The 18058-nt window shown below is 30.4% G+C and overlaps 1 protein-coding gene across 2 annotated transcripts; it reads right to left on the minus strand.

Annotated features, from left to right (window-relative positions):
• Positions 1-602: 602 nt before the first annotated feature.
• On the minus strand, positions 603-17874 carry LOC127709058 (rho GDP-dissociation inhibitor 1-like). Of its 2 annotated transcripts, none has more exons than XM_052214391.1 (5): positions 17812-17874; positions 12343-12537; positions 11514-11597; positions 7327-7470; positions 603-2807 (listed from the first exon to the last, which is right to left on the minus strand). In XM_052214391.1, exons 2-5 carry the CDS (start codon positions 12521-12523, stop codon positions 2611-2613), a joined length of 606 nt encoding a protein of 201 aa, XP_052070351.1. In that variant the 5' UTR covers positions 12524-12537; positions 17812-17874; the 3' UTR covers positions 603-2610. The 2 variants fall into 2 exon arrangements, with proteins under 2 accessions (XP_052070351.1, XP_052070350.1); XM_052214390.1 differs by lacking the exon at positions 7327-7470 and adding an exon at positions 7502-7645 and having other exon boundaries at positions 17812-17869.
• Positions 17875-18058: the final 184 nt, after the last annotated feature.

Genomic DNA, 18058 nt, shown 5'->3' on the forward strand with positions numbered 1-18058 from the left:
GGTCCTATAAAAACAACTGCTGTAAATCGGTCTACTTACCGCAAATTTTACAACATAAAAAATATATTTTTAGAAAATATATATAAACGCCTCGAGTTTATTAACTTGAATAAATAACAAATAATAACTACCTCGTAGTTATTCTGATAATTTATTACATAATTGAAGCTACAAGACAGACCACGTCTGCCCACTATGAAATAAGGCTATGAACTGAAGCTATACATGCGCACGAACATCTCATCTGGTCCCTGAAACGGGATGACGTAGTTAAACCATATTTCTACACACCAGTCAACATTTGGGTGTATTCTTCATAGATCTCTCTTTAATAACACACTGATCAGAAAGCAGCACTTAGATGTAAGTGAATCCTGACAAAGAGATAAGGCCTCATATTGTTTTGAACAGAAATGTATGGATTCTAAAGCACAAGTGACCCAAAAATCAATGATCTTTTCATTTTTAATTCTTTTTCGTTACAATCATACCTTATCAGAAAACTTGATGTAAGGTGTTCATTATGCTGAATAGGAAGAGTAACACCTATTTCTTGTCTCACTTGTAACCATTCATCACAGATAAAACACTAACACTGAAAGATGGATACACCATGATTTATTTGGCATGTTTCATAATGTCCAGCACTTATGATGATTGCATAGAATCAGCACCAGCATAAAAAAACAACATTAAAACAGATATGACTTTAACCATACAAATAGTTCTTCAGATCTTTACCAAAAAATTGCACCTTATTCTCAATATAACATTCTGTTTTGATTGCTTACTCTTGGCTCAATTATTAATTCTATCTATTAATTGTGTTAAAATTAGTTCGCTTTAGATTATCATTATATGTAAATCAAGCAATGTTAATTTATTTCCATTAAGAGCAAAAATTATTCAGTGAAATTATTCAACCAAATTAACAATATTTGTTCATAACTTGTGAAATGGGCTTAGATCTAAACTATTATTTATTTTCAAGTCTAAGGTGTTAATGTTTTTGAAAGATTCTGAAATTTTTTATCCATAAAACATTTACACTAGCAACAAAAAAAAAAAAATTCACTGTTACTTTCAATATGTGGCTTTTTTCAAATCTGTTTTAAGCAACTCATTCAAAGTTCTACACCAAAAATCTTAACATTGCACATAGATAAATGCTGGAAAATTCAACACAAAATACATGAAAAATCTGATATAGTTTTCATATAAAAAAAACTTGAAATAACTAATTGATATTCTACAAAAGTTCTGTTTGTGAGAAAATTGCACTAAAAGTTTTTATGTAACAAAATACCTCATACAAAAACAGTTAAAATCATTTACATGTTAGTCCACAAAATTTTAAGTACTAGTGCTAGTCATAAAGCAAATTTGGGAATATGCTGTCTGCCTATATCTAAAACATACTGTAACTCAGGGAACACTAAGTACATAAATACGTGAATTGGAAACATATATTTATATCAATTATGAAGATAGTTTGCATAAAGATCAAGATAATATAAGTGTACCAGTTTTATGAATTTTAAATGTATTGGCAGCCATAAAGGACCCTTCTAATATTGGGAGTAAAATCACCAAACTTGAGATTACATAATAATTTGACCCTACCACAGAAAGGCCAAGGGATGACATGGACTGTTAACTATTTTGATGGGAAATGATTAAGGTCTTACAAAGCCAAACAAAAGTTGACAAGCATTAAAGAATGAAATCAGAGATCATAAAACTTTTAGTTACAAGACGGAGTCTTTTACTTATTCATTTCATTCTTATACCAAACAAATAAGTGTGTTAAAAAATATGATATTACCATACTTGGTTAAATTCTACCCTTATGTAATACATGTACTGAAATCTCTTTGGTGACTTTTATTTTGAGCAGAAACCACATAAATAAGGACCAATTTGGCACATGCAAATAAGTAGAAACAAGATAATATTCAGAAGAAAATATAATTTATAATTTGGCATTTACTATAGCAGTACTAGAACCTGTCAACTCACTTAAGAGAGCTTCTGTTTTTTTTTCATTGATCAAATAAGGTCTGAAACATTCAAATTTGAAAATCTTAAGGTCCTCTCTCTTGCCAAAGGTTTTAAAAAATATTATTAAAGTTCTTTAACAAGGAAACTGAATATATTGAATGTTTTTTTTCTTCAGATTTCCAGTGGAAAGTTATGTAAGATCAATAAGCTACATGAAAAGGTCCTGGACCTTGCACCTACACATTTTGAACCCTTGCTTCAGTGTAAATAAAAATCCTTATTTTGTAACTATAACATAAGCCAAAATATATCAGAACCTTTTGAAAATATAGTAACATTAATATATTTATGAAAGATAACTATCCATAATTATAGTTTGAGACTTGGAAGTTGAGTTTTTACACTAAATAGAAGGAGCTTATTGAATACATATATCTATGCTGACTACTGTATTTAGGCACTTGACAATATAGACTGCCAACATAACTATACTGAATCAGGCAATAAATTTTAGAGTTTATAAACAAATTATTATACAAAATCGTAAAAAGCTATATATTATGAGTTAAAATGACCAGTTGATTTGTCATGTTACACAAAGGTGGATTATTATGCCCAATCTTTCTTGATTTCAAACTTCCATGTCCATTTTAGATGTTCATTTTTATCATCATCAGTAAATAAACTTTCCACCTTGTAGTCTCCCCTTGCCAACATTCCTGAGGGTGCATCTTCTATAGGTGTAGACCAGGTGTGAGCTTCTGCCTTCGGTGGGTAACTTCCAACCATGAATTTTGATGTATCGACTGAAATATGTCAAAGTTAAAATTTAATATAACTTTAAGAATAGTACAGTGTATTATAATAATTATAAATTTATTTATTAAAAGTTACATATTGAGTGTCATAAAACATCTACAAATACATACCTACCTTTGAGGCACTTGTACACATATTACTAGTGTAAATAATAAATGTACAGTATTATAAAAGTTAAATATAAAAAAAAAATTTATTTAGACAACCAAAACCATAAAGCTTCATATTAAATATTTATAATTTCTATCATTTTATCAGCCAACCACTTTAATTTCTTGTAGAGTAGTATTCATTTTAAAAATGATAAAACTATATACCAATTTTCAAATCAATATCTTCAAGCATGACGAAAAAAGGTGTGGAAAACTGATTATTTGAGTGAATTTTCAAAGTCAAAGGACTATATGCACAAAATCATCAGACCCGAACAAAATTCAAACTTGAACTGTAACTCGTCATGATAAAACTATATACCAATTATCAAATCAATATCTTCAAGAATGACCTAAAAAAGTGCGGAAAACTGATTATTTTAGTGAATTTTCTAAGTCAAAGGACCATAACTCTGCACAAAATTCTCAGACCCGAACAAAATTTGAACTTGATCTGTAACTCGTCATGATAAAACAATACACCAAATATCAAATCAATATCTTCAAGTATGAAGAAAAAAGTGTGGAAAACTGATTTGCCGGACTGACAGATGGACAGACAGACAGACGGACAGAGTTCAAACCTAAAGTCCACTTAGACTTCGTCGGTAGGGGACTTAAAATCAAACTTTTTCTTTAGATGCTATTTATTGGTCTTGAAGATAAGCTTCTGTCCGAGTTTCATAACAATCTATGAAGGTTTACAAAATCATTTTATCAGCCAACCACTTTAATTCATTGTAGAGTAGTATTCATTTTAAAATTATTTGCAGTTCTTTATTCTCATGAAAAACAAAATTTCCAAAGATTTGTTTAGTGTTAACTGTAAAACAATGAATAAACAACATATTTTATGCTAATTATGATAAAAATTTGTAAGGGTTCCACAGAACCATGTGTCTCACCTATGATTGCTGCTGTCAGTGTTAAAGTGTAATGTTGAATTAAAAAGTGAGTCCATTTATCAGTAAAATACAGAATTGAAAAAAAAAATCAAACTTTTTCCTTAGATGCTATTTCTTGGTCTTAAAGATAAGCTTCTGTCCAAGTTTCATAACAATCCATGAAGGTTTACAAATTTAGCATGTAAAAAAAAATTAAACCCAGACTGTCTGTAAATGTTAACTGTAAAAAACTAAGTCCATCTATCAGAAAAATACTGAAAATGAAAATATATTTTCAAAAGTTTGCTTCAGATATTATCTCTTAATCATAAATAAATGGGGAATGAGTCCATGGGACACAGATGATGCCCCCAGCTTGCATATCATATAAAGTTATAAAGGGACATAACTGAAGAACAGTAAAAGTGACGCTACCCAAATTTGTACTTGATCTGAGTTTTGTGGTAATAAGTATAGTGTATTAGTCTCATAATATTTGGTTGAGGCGAATTTAAGTTAGAGAACAGAAACGAATAAATTGCTTCGCCGAGCGCAGCTGGATACGACGGCAGAGGTCCAACCTTGAACAGTTGGGGCAAAAATGGACACAATATTCGCGCTTGAAACAGGTCTGAATTTGGATTGTAATTAAATATTTGACACATAATAGGTTTCTGACACAGAAAAACTGTAGTCAAAGAACTAAGAATTGGTTATATGATTTGAATTTATATTCAATTTTTTGCTTTTGTGCAATACACTATGCTGTTGCGAATTGACCCCCGACCCCTGCCTTTGTTTTGAAAAATATTGGAAGAAATTTTTATTTTGATATCTGAAATGAGAAAAAATTGTCCCCCCCCCCTCACAATTTCATTTTTACTCCCCCCCCCCCCCCCCCCTTTTCCTAAATTTCTTTCCCTCAAGATATGGTCATAATCTCAATTCAAATTTCCAATGGCGTTTGCAACCATAATTACCCATTTAAATACATCATAAAAGTCTTAAAATAGAAAATGACATACATAATCATGGCTAAAATTAATATTCCTTAATCAGCATTTTTAAATAATAACTTCTAAAAATAAATTGACAGCTAATCACCTCAAGACAATACAACATTTCTTTATACATAATTTAAAAGCAGTGTAAGGGAGGTAATCCAAACATAACATTGTACTTTTTTTTAATTGTCCATTAACCAGGAAACCCTTGTTTTTCCCCTTTTTTTGCCCCTAATTCCTAAAGGGTTTGAGCCATAACCCCCCAAAGCCAATCCTAACCATCCCTTTGTGGTATGGAAACTTGTGGTATAATTTTAGAGAGATCCATACACCGTTCCACAAGTTATTGTCTGGAAACTAGAAAAATGCTTATTTGGGCCCCTTTTTGGCCACTTATTCCTAACTGTTAGGACTATAACCCCCAAAATCAATCCCAATCTTCTTTTTGTGGTTATAAACCTTGTGTTTAAATTTCATAGATTTCTATTTACATTTACTAAAGTTATTGTCCCAAAACCAAACCAAATGTCTTCGGACAATGCTGACGACGACGACGACATAATACCAATATACAACCGCAAAATTTTTTGTATAAAAATTCAGCAATTTTTCCATTTGTTAACAGGCATAACTCTAGAATGGTAAAAGTGACACCACCAAAATTCAAACTTGATCTGTATTTTGTGGTAATTAGCATTGTGTATAAGTTTCATAAAATTTGGTTGAGGCAAACTAAAGTTAGAGAACAGAAACGAAAAATTCAGCAATTTTTATGATTATAAAGGGGCATAACTCAAGCAAGGTACAAGTGATGCCACCCAATTTCATACTTGATCTGTATTATGTGGAAATAACTATTGTGTATAAGTTTCATAACATTTGGTTGAGGCAAACTGAAGTTAGAAAACGGAAACGAAAAATTCGGCAATTTTTCCATTTGTAAAGGGCATAACTCTAGAATGGTTATAGTGACGCCACCAAAATTCAAACTCGACCTGTGTTTTGTAATAATAAGCATTGTGTATAAGTTTCATAACATTTGGTTGAGGCAAACTAAAGTTAGAGAACAGAAACCAACCTTGGGACGTACGTACAGACGGACAAGGGTAAAACTTAATGCCCCCTCTGCTACGGTGGGGGCAAAAAAAATTTCTGTAATAGTTTCACAAAATTCTATGAAGGTTTAACAAAGTAATTGAGGTGTAACAAACTTTAAGCCTGTAATTCAGTGGTTGTCGTTTTGTTGTTGTATACCATATTTGTTTTTCGTTCATTATTTTGTACATAAATCAGGCCTTTAGTTTTCTCATTTGAATTGTTTTACATTTGTCATTTCAGGGCCTTTTATAGCTGACTATGCGGTATGGGTTTTACTCATTCTTGAAGGCCATACGGTGACCTATAGTTGTTATTTTCTGTGTCATTTGGTCTTTTGTAGAGAAGTGTCTTATTGGCAATCATACCACATCTTTTTATTTCTATGTTTAACCCTAGACTGTATCTAATTGTTACCTGTGAAAAAAAACATTAATATTAGTAAAATATGGAAAAATGAAGACAAATATTTTCAAAATTTTGCTCTGGATATTATATTTTGGTCATAAACAAGCTTCTGTCCAAATTTCATAAAATCCCATGAAGGTTTGACAAAATTTTTGATGTCTAGAAAACTTTAACCACAGACTGAACCTAAATGTTGATGCCACCGGCAACGACAGAATCTAGGATCGCTACGTCTCGTTTTCGTGACATAAATGTTGCAGGCTCGAAAAAAATGTGCACCCATGAATAGAAGTCCTTGCAAAAGACACAATCAATAATTTACATTTAATAATTATTATTAAAGTTTGATGATGACTGACAACACTGATCATGCTGGCAAAAAACTTAATGAATAAAGGAAAATGAATACTCCTAGGTAAAAAATAAATATAATAGCATATTCAAAAAAGCTCTTGTTAATATATTCCATCATACACAACCAAGCAGGAAGGTTACAACATTTATCATGATAATGCCATTGCGTGCATACATTGGATATAACTCATTGTAATCAACCCTTTACTCTGGACATTTGATCAAATCTAAAGTGAATGCTTAATTCTGGACAAAAGAGTATTAAGTATACTTGTCAAAATATAAATTAATTCATAAAAGATTTAATAATGTGAAATGAATGTAGATAACTTGCAAATAATTTAAGTTCTTATAAAACAAAGAAAGAATAGAATTTTCAGTATGAAAACTAAATACGTCTAGAAAGAACTTGCAAAGTATTTTTTTCCCAACTAATTCAGTTATAGTCAAAACTATGGTATCTATGTATACTTTTTTTTACTGCAAAACCAATTATTTTTACTTTAATGAGATAAAGACTTTGCTGAGGATTTTGTGTTAACATCCAGAGTAAATTGTAACATGAAGGGGTTTACAAATACATTTACACCACTTGCATGCACATAATACCTTTAACACCCTTTCTGTAAGTTTTCTGTATATATTTTAACCCAGACACAAGTTCTCCTTTCTGGACAAAGAACTTTACTCGCATTTTATATGGGGCTGCTTCCTTTATTGTGAATACCTGTTCTTTTAATTTGGATAAATCACCTGCAATACAAATAAACAATTCAATCTTTACCTTTGATGCCTTTTCTATATGTTTTCTGAACATATTTTAAACCTGAAACAATTTCTTGTTTCTGGACAAAAAATTTGACTCGCATCTTGTATGCTGATCCTTCTTTTATTACAAATACTTGGTCTTTTAATTTTGATAAATCACCTGAAACAACAATTAACAATAAACAATTAGAATATATAATATGTTTTGTAATGTTTAACAAATCAACTTGCAACAGGAAATATATTATTACATACATCCTGGATATGGATCAAAAAATGATTGACAATGACAAAAGCTCTACTTGACTTCTCTAAATATTAACTTCCTCATCATTTCAAATTTTAACTGCTGAAAACAAAACTATATACATGTAGAGGTCAACAAATGTGTTTGAACCTTAAGTCAAGCTCTAAATATCCCCAAGTCTATTACATGTACTTTTATTATTGAAGAATCTAATCTAAAAGTCTTGTGTTAAAGTCTAGGCAAATATTTTAGTAATTCATTCTTTAACTATGACATTTAAAACAAATGTAAAACCAGACCAAATCAAGGAAGACTCACTTTCAAAAATATTGATATATAACAAAAGTATTTTAAAAAGATTAAATCAAACAAGAAACATTAAGCATCATTTTTTTATTTCCTATTCATACAAAATTTATGTGGAAATATTTTGGTAATTCATTCTTTAACAATGACAATTAAAACAAATGTAAAACCAGACAAAATCAAGGAAGACTCTTTCAAAAATATTGATATATAACAAAAGTATTTTAAAATGATTAAATCAAACAAGAAACATTAAGCATCATTTTTTTATTTCCTATTCATACAAAATTTATGTGGAAATATTTTGGTAATTCATTCTTTAACAATGACAATTAAAACAAATGTAAAACCAGACCAAAACAAGGAAGACTCATTTTCAAAAATATTGATATATAACAAAAGTATTTTAAAATGATTAAATCAAACAAGAAACTTTAAGCATCATTTTTTTATTTCCTATTCATACAAAATGTATGTGGAAATATTTTGGTAATTCATTCTTTAACAATGACAATTAAAACAAATGTTAAACCAGACCAAATCAAGGAAGACTCACTTTCAAAAATATTTATATATAACAAAAGTATTTTAAAATGATTAAATCAAACAAGAAACATTAAGCATCATTTTTTTATTTCCTATTTATACAAAATGTATGTGGAAATTTGATATGTTTCTATAAAGAAAACCCAGGTAGTGTCTCTTCATTTTTACATTTCAGGATATCAATAATATGACTAAAGGAAAAAATATTATCTACAAATAATACCATAAAATTGAATTATAAATTAGTCTTTAAAGATGTAATAGAGTAAACTTGGTTTATTAATTGGAGGTCATAAGAGACAGGCAAATGAATGTCTGAAAGAAAATATTCCCATGTACATGTATGATGTAAAAACAGTGAACATGGTGAAAGCAATGCCAAAAAGTCATACACCTGCAAAAATTAAATTTTTAGGAACATATTTCAAGGATATATGAATGTTGTTCCATGTAAAGATGTCAATATATATGTATGCATATAACCAACAAATCTTGGTTATTTTTCACTTGGCCTTCTGTTTCCATTGTCACGCCTGGTAAACCAACAAATCTCGGTTATTTTTCACTTGGCCTTCTGTTTCCATTGTCACACCTGGTAAACCAACAAATCTCGGTTATTTTTCACTTGGCCTTCTGTTTCCATCGTCACGCCTGGTGAACCAACAAATCTCGGTTATTTTTCACTTGGCCTTCTGTTTCCATCGTCACGCCTGGTAAACCAACAAATCTCGGTTATTTTTACTTGGCCTTCTGTTGCCATCGTCATGCCTGGTAAACCAACAAATCTCGGTTATTTTTCACTTGGCCTTCTGTTTCCATTGTCACATCTGGTAAACCAACAAATCTCGGTTATTTTTACTTGGCCTTCTGTCTCCATCGTCATGCCTGGTAAACCAACAAATCTGGGTTATTTTTCACTTGGCCTTCTGTTTCCATTGTCAAGCCTGGTATACCAACAAACAGTGTTTTCCCTAGGCTATTCAAGCATTGCGGTACCGCTACGCATAAATTTCAACCGCTATGCTTTCATCATTGCCGCAATGCATCCTGCTATGTGTGAAAATTATAACTGTGTAAAATATTTATTATCGATATTTTGAAAGTGAAGTAACAAGTGACAACACTCCACATGTGTTTTAAACTCATCCGACTAATAATTGGCTGCATCACGTCGCGTGTGCCGGGATTTTACAACCTTCTTGTTTAGATGGTTATGTATACATCGAGACTTGAGTTACATAATAGAAGTTACCAGTCAGCTAATAAATAAATAGTCAGATTTATCTCCAATGCATATCTTTCTGTGCTAAATAAAAAGTTTAACCTTTTCCTGTATAAATTTCACCTTAAAAACGGCCGGTTGTTTGACATCGTTATTTTACTGTGATCTTTAAAAAGTAGAAATTTAAAATTTGGTGTAGTCTCTGGTATTATAAAATAAAACTAACGTAATTTCACCAAGAATGGACAAAACATTTTTTTTTAATAAAGTTTCACAGTTACTTCATCAGCTATATTTACATCGATGAATTTTTTTTTTTGATTGGTCACAACAATCAGTTATTTTTAGATTAGTCGCGGTTGATTGATTTTATCAAAGAATACACATCACCGCCACCGTGCCGAGAAAAAGACGTGTCTTATGAAATATTTAAAAGATTTGATAGAAAACTTTCAAAATATACGTAGTTATTTACGGAAATATTGTTTTAATAAACTTGTGTTGTTCTATTTTTATTTCAATGGGCCACAAGCTTCACGTGTAGCGGATTCATTTGCCGTTTTTTTCACAAGTGGGGCTAAATTTCTTTCACTTCGGCAAGATAGGATTTTTACAATTATGAAGCGTTATAAATAAATCGGACAGGGGATGTATTTAAAAAAAAAAATAATTGTCATGAAATAAAATGTCAGCTTAGCTTCCAAACAGGTAATTGCCAAATATGTCATCCGTGTGTCCGTATGTCAGGTATTCTTCATTGACGACTTCTGTAATTAACGCAAATAAACTTTTTTTTTATTGTTTCCTGTAAAATCTCTGTGAAGCAATGATGACATTCAAAGTTTTATTTAACAACTTGCTGTTGATGCTGAAACAATTCTATCAGCAAAATTCGAAGAACAATCATCAGTTTAACAACCATGTCCAAGCAACCATCAAAGAAACGTCGCCTTACTGGACCAACTTTTTTGACAAGTTGGTTAGAGAAGTCTACTCCTTCATCAAATTGTAGTCAGACAGATGAAAATCACCTTTGAGAAACAGACTATGCCAAAAAGTGCTCAGTTGCTTAATGTATATATCAATTGAAGGACCAAAGGAAGAAGCTTTTGATTTTGAAAAATATGTGGTGACCTTTGGAAAGTTGAAACAGAGAAAGATATATCAATAATAAAACAATTAGATTGGAATATGGCTTTAAACATATAAATTATGTAATGTAACTAATTCTGAAAAAAAGCATCGCGCGCCATGTTGCAAATTCACCATGGACCCACCATGCATGAAAATTTTTCTAGGGAAGACACTGCAACCAATATCGGTTATTTTTTACTTGGCCTTCTGTTTCCATTGTGCAAGAATCTGAAACTCAGTTTTGCAAATAACCTCTGAGAACCATGTGTTTTGGACAACCAAATTCATGAAACAGACTTCCTGATAAATCAGAAGCCAGAAAAACATTTTTTTTCATATGAATTGTCTCTTAGTATGGTGTTCATACATGAATACATTCTCCATCTAATGAAAAGATCTATGACACCTAAACATCATGATCATGTTATGTTATAAGACATTTTGTCAACTGCTGTCTGCAGCAACCTTCTTGTATGTTATGTTACTTCTTAATTAGATCCTTCTTTCACTTTCCGACATTATTATAAACTTTGACGCATGTATTACATCTTATGGTACAGTGTACGTTATTACCTGTTAGATCTAATGTAACATCCTCTCTATCTTGTACAACTAATGCCAACTCTGTTACTATAACTCTACGTGGGTCATTTGGGACTGAAATGAAATATTTTTTTGTCAGTAAAAAGCTATTTGATCATGATAATATTTGCAGTATACAAGTATGTTGGACTATTTAGACAAACATACAAGAAGACATGACAGTAAGTACACCAAACTGACTAAAAAATACATAAAACTACCAAAAAAATTGTGTGCTACAAGTTGTGAATGTCAACCATGAGTTGTATTGGTGTATAAAATATCATTGTTCTTTCACTTTTTACCATATCACAAAACTAAAAGCATCTTGAACAGACTGAATATTTCAATAAGACATATACACAATAACAAATTTGTAACAAATATATACATGTACATTAATGATTTCTTGCTCATTAGAATGAAAATTTAATGTGGCTGTACCAGAACAAAATCACTATGTATAATTAGGAAATTATAAAACATTAATTCAAACTAACAATAGTGGAAATCTGCTGAAAAGTGGAAAATATTAATTCTTGCCATGTATATTTTTTTTCTAAATTAACTTTATCAAGTTTACCATGAGACAACAGGATTTGTTGTCCAGAACAACAACCAATATCATTTAAAATTATCAATTTCAATAGAGAAGTGTATCATTTCAAATTATATATATGCTTGTTTTACAAAAAAGCATAACTAAAAATTTGATTGATTTAAAAATTAAGATAGTAAATATTTCCTTTGGATAAATCGAGTTCTAGTGATAAGTATTGTGTCATCATTTTCTTAGTTTGTTAACAGTATAAAATCTTACATGGATCTTTAGCATCACCACCACCTAACAAGGCCTGTTTATATTTATTGAGACTCTCATCCTCCTGATCTTTCTTTAAGATGTTTTCCAACGGTTCAAATTCTGGTGGTTTATATCCAGGTGCATTAGTATCTTCCTCATGTACATCTTCTGGAGCTGGATTTGCCTCAGATTCTGCCATTTTTATTTCTTCAACTAGAAGAAAATAGTAAACATGGTTAAAGAGAAATGAGCAACAACAAAATAAACATTTAAATACATGTACATGTATGATTTACATTTTAAGTTCATTGATATAAAACAGTGAAGCACATACAAGATATTAAATATAAGATATGATCAAGAAACAAGTACCTTTCTCAAATAATTGGTGAATACAGAAAACAGACATACATGTACAGTACATGTAGCACAAGAACAAATAGTAATCAAATCATTCAAGATTTAAAACAAGTCTGAGGAAAAATAGCTTTTTTTGTGATAATGTGATAAAGGCCCGTCAATAAACGCTTTAAAAGTAGACTTGACAAACATCGAGAAAATGAAGAAATCAATTATTCTGATTGTCTAGCTGAAATAACCCAAAAGCAGTAACAGAAATAATAGAGATCAAATTACACTAAATGAGTTTGGTGGAGAAGAACTGTGAGGATCCTGTACCAGAACACAACATTAAGTAACATAATCACAAAACATTGTACTGACCCAACTAAAATGACAGATGTAACAGATGTAATGTTGCACTGACATTTTCTGATTGATACACAGAAACATCTATATATCCCAGAGACCAAGACTGCTGCAGGTGAATTTCACTAATCATGATGTTCCCAAGTGCTATTTTCAGTCTCAAGACATGCACAAATTTCAATGATATGAAATACGATTTTTCAAATTTTTCAACAAAATTAGACAAGCTCTAAGACATATCATCAATTCTTTAGATGCTATTGCAGCCTTAAGGTTGGTCTGACATCAAATTTGAGAACATGCATGTACATTTACAGTATAATGCAAAAAGTATTGGTTACCTACAATTTTTGGCTATATAATTCCTATAAAACTACATGCATGTAACATCTAAATCATTGTGAAAATTGACTTTAAAGTTGTTTAGACAATTTTTTTTATGGAAGATAATTACTTTTGGCATTCCCTATTACCAGCAGTTATCAAATATAAAAATTTGCTTGTATTTGAGGAAGGAAAAATATTATTTGGCTCAAACAGGAAATTAGATATCTACTCAGATATACTGAGTGCCAATGGAAACACAATCCTTAAACATGTACATTGTGTGTATTTTCCATTTAATAAATATTCAAACTAACAGATCTTCTTTGAAAGTCCACTTGTAGTAAAATTTTAAAAAGTTCTTATGGTATGACTACAAAAAATTTCAAGCAATTCTCAAGGCCTTTCTATTTTCAAATTTTAATGTTTACAAATTCCCTGTTTTGAAAAAAAATTTATAGATTTACACTTTTAGTGGCAACACTCCACCACAATTCACTAATATACCTTAATTTCCAGACAAAATAAATCAAACATTCAGGAAAATTCAGTTCCGTCAAATTTTGTGAAGTTCGGTTTGTAGTTTTTTTATCATCTCCAAAAGTGAAGGATTTTGGCAAATCTGGGGGAAAAAAAGTAGGTCATCGACTTCCTTGGATGAAATTGGAACTAACTTTATCATTACTTTTCAATATTTCTGGAAAAAATTTTGCACCAACAAGCACACAAAAGGTAAGAACTGATAATAATGCAAAAATTTCTAGACATCAGTGAAAATTTCATGGCATAATTGGGTCTCAAAGTTGTGGTTGAAAGCAAAATTACCTCTCAAAACTCCACCCAAAATATAATGGTTTTGGTGTTATAACGTCGCGAGTAGGTGTCACAGCAAAAAATTAAAATAGTCTTTCATGTCAAGATGTCATAATTATTTGGACTAGCATCCCTGATAAACAGTCAGGGGTACTACTTGTACAAGTAATTTTTATTTACTTGAAGAAGTAAAATAAAATATACTTATATAAGTGAATTATTATGTTTAAATAATCTCCCCTTAATATTCTCAAAAATTCACTTGTATAAGTGAATTATTTTTACAATCCCACAAAAATTCTCAAGTTTTGAGATGTAAAAACATGCCTTTAATGATTTTTCCCTGCTTAGCTCATAATTTTTTATTAGAGTTCAATGTTTCATCTCATTAATTCAACAAAGAAACTGATTGCACAAAGATCTTAAGTATTTGCGCAAGGCCTTCAAAAATTGCTCCTTGGGGGCTTGTAGATGAGCAGTGTTCTGAAGATAACAGACAAATTGGATTTTTCACACTTAAATGATTAGTAAAGACATCTGCAAAGGGCAGACAATTTAAAATTCTATTAGAGCAAAGAACTAAGAATTTAACATGTTTAAGAAAAGAAGATAGGATGACATTTTCACTTATATAAGTAAAAAAATCTGAATGTCTAAGGGACATAAGCCAATTTTTTTTTTACCTATGCAAGTAAATAAAATTCACTTGTATACTTATCCTACAAATTCACTTATATAAGTATATTTTATTTTACTTCTTCAAGTAAATAAAAATAACTTGTACAAGTAGTACCCCTGACTGATAAAGGTTAATCTAGAAAAGTGCTTCTGAACACATGAAATTAATAAAGTCAGAGACATATAATACAAGAGATTCGCAACTCTAGTAGAGTCTATATAACAGCCAATGAAATGACGTGGCCACCGGAAAGCCGATTAATCCGATGGATTTATGGGTAAAAACATGCTATTGTTGTGAAAAAGGTTCTACGCCTCACGATTTTTCTAATGGATAAATCCGATACCTTTCACAGCTAAAGCATGCAAGTATATTTAAAAGTTACAAAAAACTAATTCTAATAATTTGTTATTGATAAAATGTGTTCTAATGATGAGATTAATCAAATACAAACAAAGTTAAAACTCGGCCCATTTTACTTCACCCATTGCCGTAGAAACCATTTGATCTCCCAATTTTTTTCTTAAAACTTGGAAATATGCTAATAAATATATAATTTTATGGGGCAATAATACTCCTAAATGTTGTTTCGTGAAAATAAGACTATTTTCGTAAAATTTGATCCAACAATGTGGCGATTTTTTCTGATTGATACCCGAATTTTTTTTATTAAACTGGCCAGAGACATATATTGTATTATATGTCTCTGAACTGGCTAAATATTGAAATTGTTCATTGACAAATTTCCTTAAATCAGTCCTTCTTTTTTGTGCACTATGAAATTTATAGCCTGCATTTTGTTAGACAATTTATTCATTTTTCATTCTGTTTATGGCAAAGTTGTTTATCTTCTCCTATTCTGAAGTCATTGTTTTTTTCTTCTTTTTAGGGTGCCAAAGATGAACGAATGCAGTAAATTTACAAAAGGAGTAAAATTTTCCTTGTAAAGGAAACCTTCTGCTGGTCGTAATATTATGAATGAGCTTCATGCATCTGTTGTCGTTTCAGACTACGCTTCTCATTCAAAACATGAACCTAATTCATTTTTAAATTAAAATCGTATTGAGGACATTTCAATGGTGACTGCAAAAGATATATAATATATATATATATATTTGATAATAAAAGATTTTATTTACACCAAGGATTTGTATATGTATACACATAAACAATCTCACTTTTAAATTGCCATCTCTTTACCCCAGAATAAGAAGACAAAAACCACTACAAATGATTGTCTCGTGGAAATAAGGTTATAAAATACTTTTTTTAAATAGTGTCTTCCATGTTGCTGTATGACCTCGGCTCCCACTTCAATGTTGTGTTTTTTTATAGATTTTTTGTTGCTTTTAGGACACACATATCCATCTATGTATGCAGTATTGTCAATTGTTTTTGTTGGTGGGTCTCTCGCTTATGTTTTCGTCCTTTTCACTATCAACAAAGAGTTCGTTATCAGTTTATTCAACTAGGAGTATATTTAAGTCGTAACTATTAAGATTGTCATCCCACGAAATAAAATTCCATATTGCGTGCACATGAATGAAGCTTTATTCAAATGAGAAATTAATTGTAATTTTCTTAAATATTAATTCTCAATACACACTTCGAACATGAAGAAACCATAAATTTACCGACAATCATTTAAAAAAAACAACTCAGTGCAAGCCTATGATGAAACTGTCAAACAACACTTAGAAATCAAACATTTACCGACAATCCTACAGAAAAAAAACTCAATGAAAGCCCAATAAATGATGAATATAAAAATAAATAAAATTCTAATAATTTATAAATTTTACATTTTGTGAATTGTATTTTTGGAAAGAGTGTGGACACCTGTGGTGTAACAACTTCTTGTTTACAAGGTGTCAATTAAAACTCATTATTTATAACATGTTCGTGATTTACCTGGTCATCGAATAATTCAAACCTAATATACATGTCACACTGTGAAATTATGTCTCCGAGACAGGTGTATATTCAATAGAAACCCATTATGTAACTATCAAATAAAATGAACTCTGACACAATTTATCAAGTGTTAATTATTTAATATCAGTTTTTTTTAATACACTATCAAATTATGTCTCTTTTTCATTAATACAAATCTAAAATCAAAATTACATTAAAATAAATAATTATATATGTACTCAAATTATTTAATTAATTATGATAAATTTAGCACTGAAACAGTTTATGTTATGCTTAAACATTCGTCCTTACTTCGAGTACTTTTAATACTTTTATTAATGACTTTATTACCTAAGGAGATCTCGCGAGGTTTAACTAGTGGCCGCGTGTTATTACGGGATTTCGCCGAGTTGCGAATCTCTTGTATTATATGTCTCTGATAAAGTGTTGTTTCATTCTTGTTTGACAATAAATTTAAAACATTTTGGTTTTTGGCATTTCAGGGATTCAAAATATGAACTAGTTTGATTGATGTAAATAATATACATGTATAGTACTGTATAACCCACATCTATTAATATCTTATCTATTATTCAAATCAAAAGCAGACTTTAAATACAAATGTGTAACATGTTTTTTGCCCTTGTTCTTGAAACAGATATCTTGGATTAATATGAATTTTTTTAGAAATGCAAATTTTGTTTGAATGTGCTTCCCACATGACCCATATATGATCATATATAGAGCTATACTTAACTAGCTCATATTTCAACCCTTACTGAACCCAAATTTTAACCTACCCCTAATCATATACTAAACCCCATAAGCAGATAAATAAATGAAACTCAGTTACCGTATCTAGGAGGATCCAGTTGAAAAAATTACAAAAGCAGGAAGTGGACAAACTCATCAATATTGATGAGACAAAAACGCGATTTCTGGCAGGGACTGCTAGAATAAAATAGTTTGTAAAATTATAAAATCAACCCTGAAATGTCTTTATATATGAAAAATGGTTCAACTTTAAAGTATAAACGGATTTTCTTTACCAAAATGTAGCTTTCTCTTTCTCCCCCTTGAAGCCGGTGTGGGTTGATTTTGACTTCCGGCGTAATACTAATTTTAAAAAAAATAGTTCTAAGGTATTTACTTTTCCTTCCCGAGAAGAAAAATAATTGATTCTATGGATATATATTTATATGAGGAGATGGATTTATAAGATTATCTTAATGTCACAGAAAAGTAAAATGAATCTTTGAAAAACAATACATCATTTGGAACTATCTTATGTTGACC

Source organism: Mytilus californianus, unplaced genomic scaffold, assembly GCF_021869535.1.
Source record: "Mytilus californianus isolate M0D057914Y unplaced genomic scaffold, xbMytCali1.0.p SCAF_7, whole genome shotgun sequence".
In the NCBI taxonomy this organism is placed as follows: domain Eukaryota; kingdom Metazoa; phylum Mollusca; class Bivalvia; order Mytilida; family Mytilidae; genus Mytilus; species Mytilus californianus.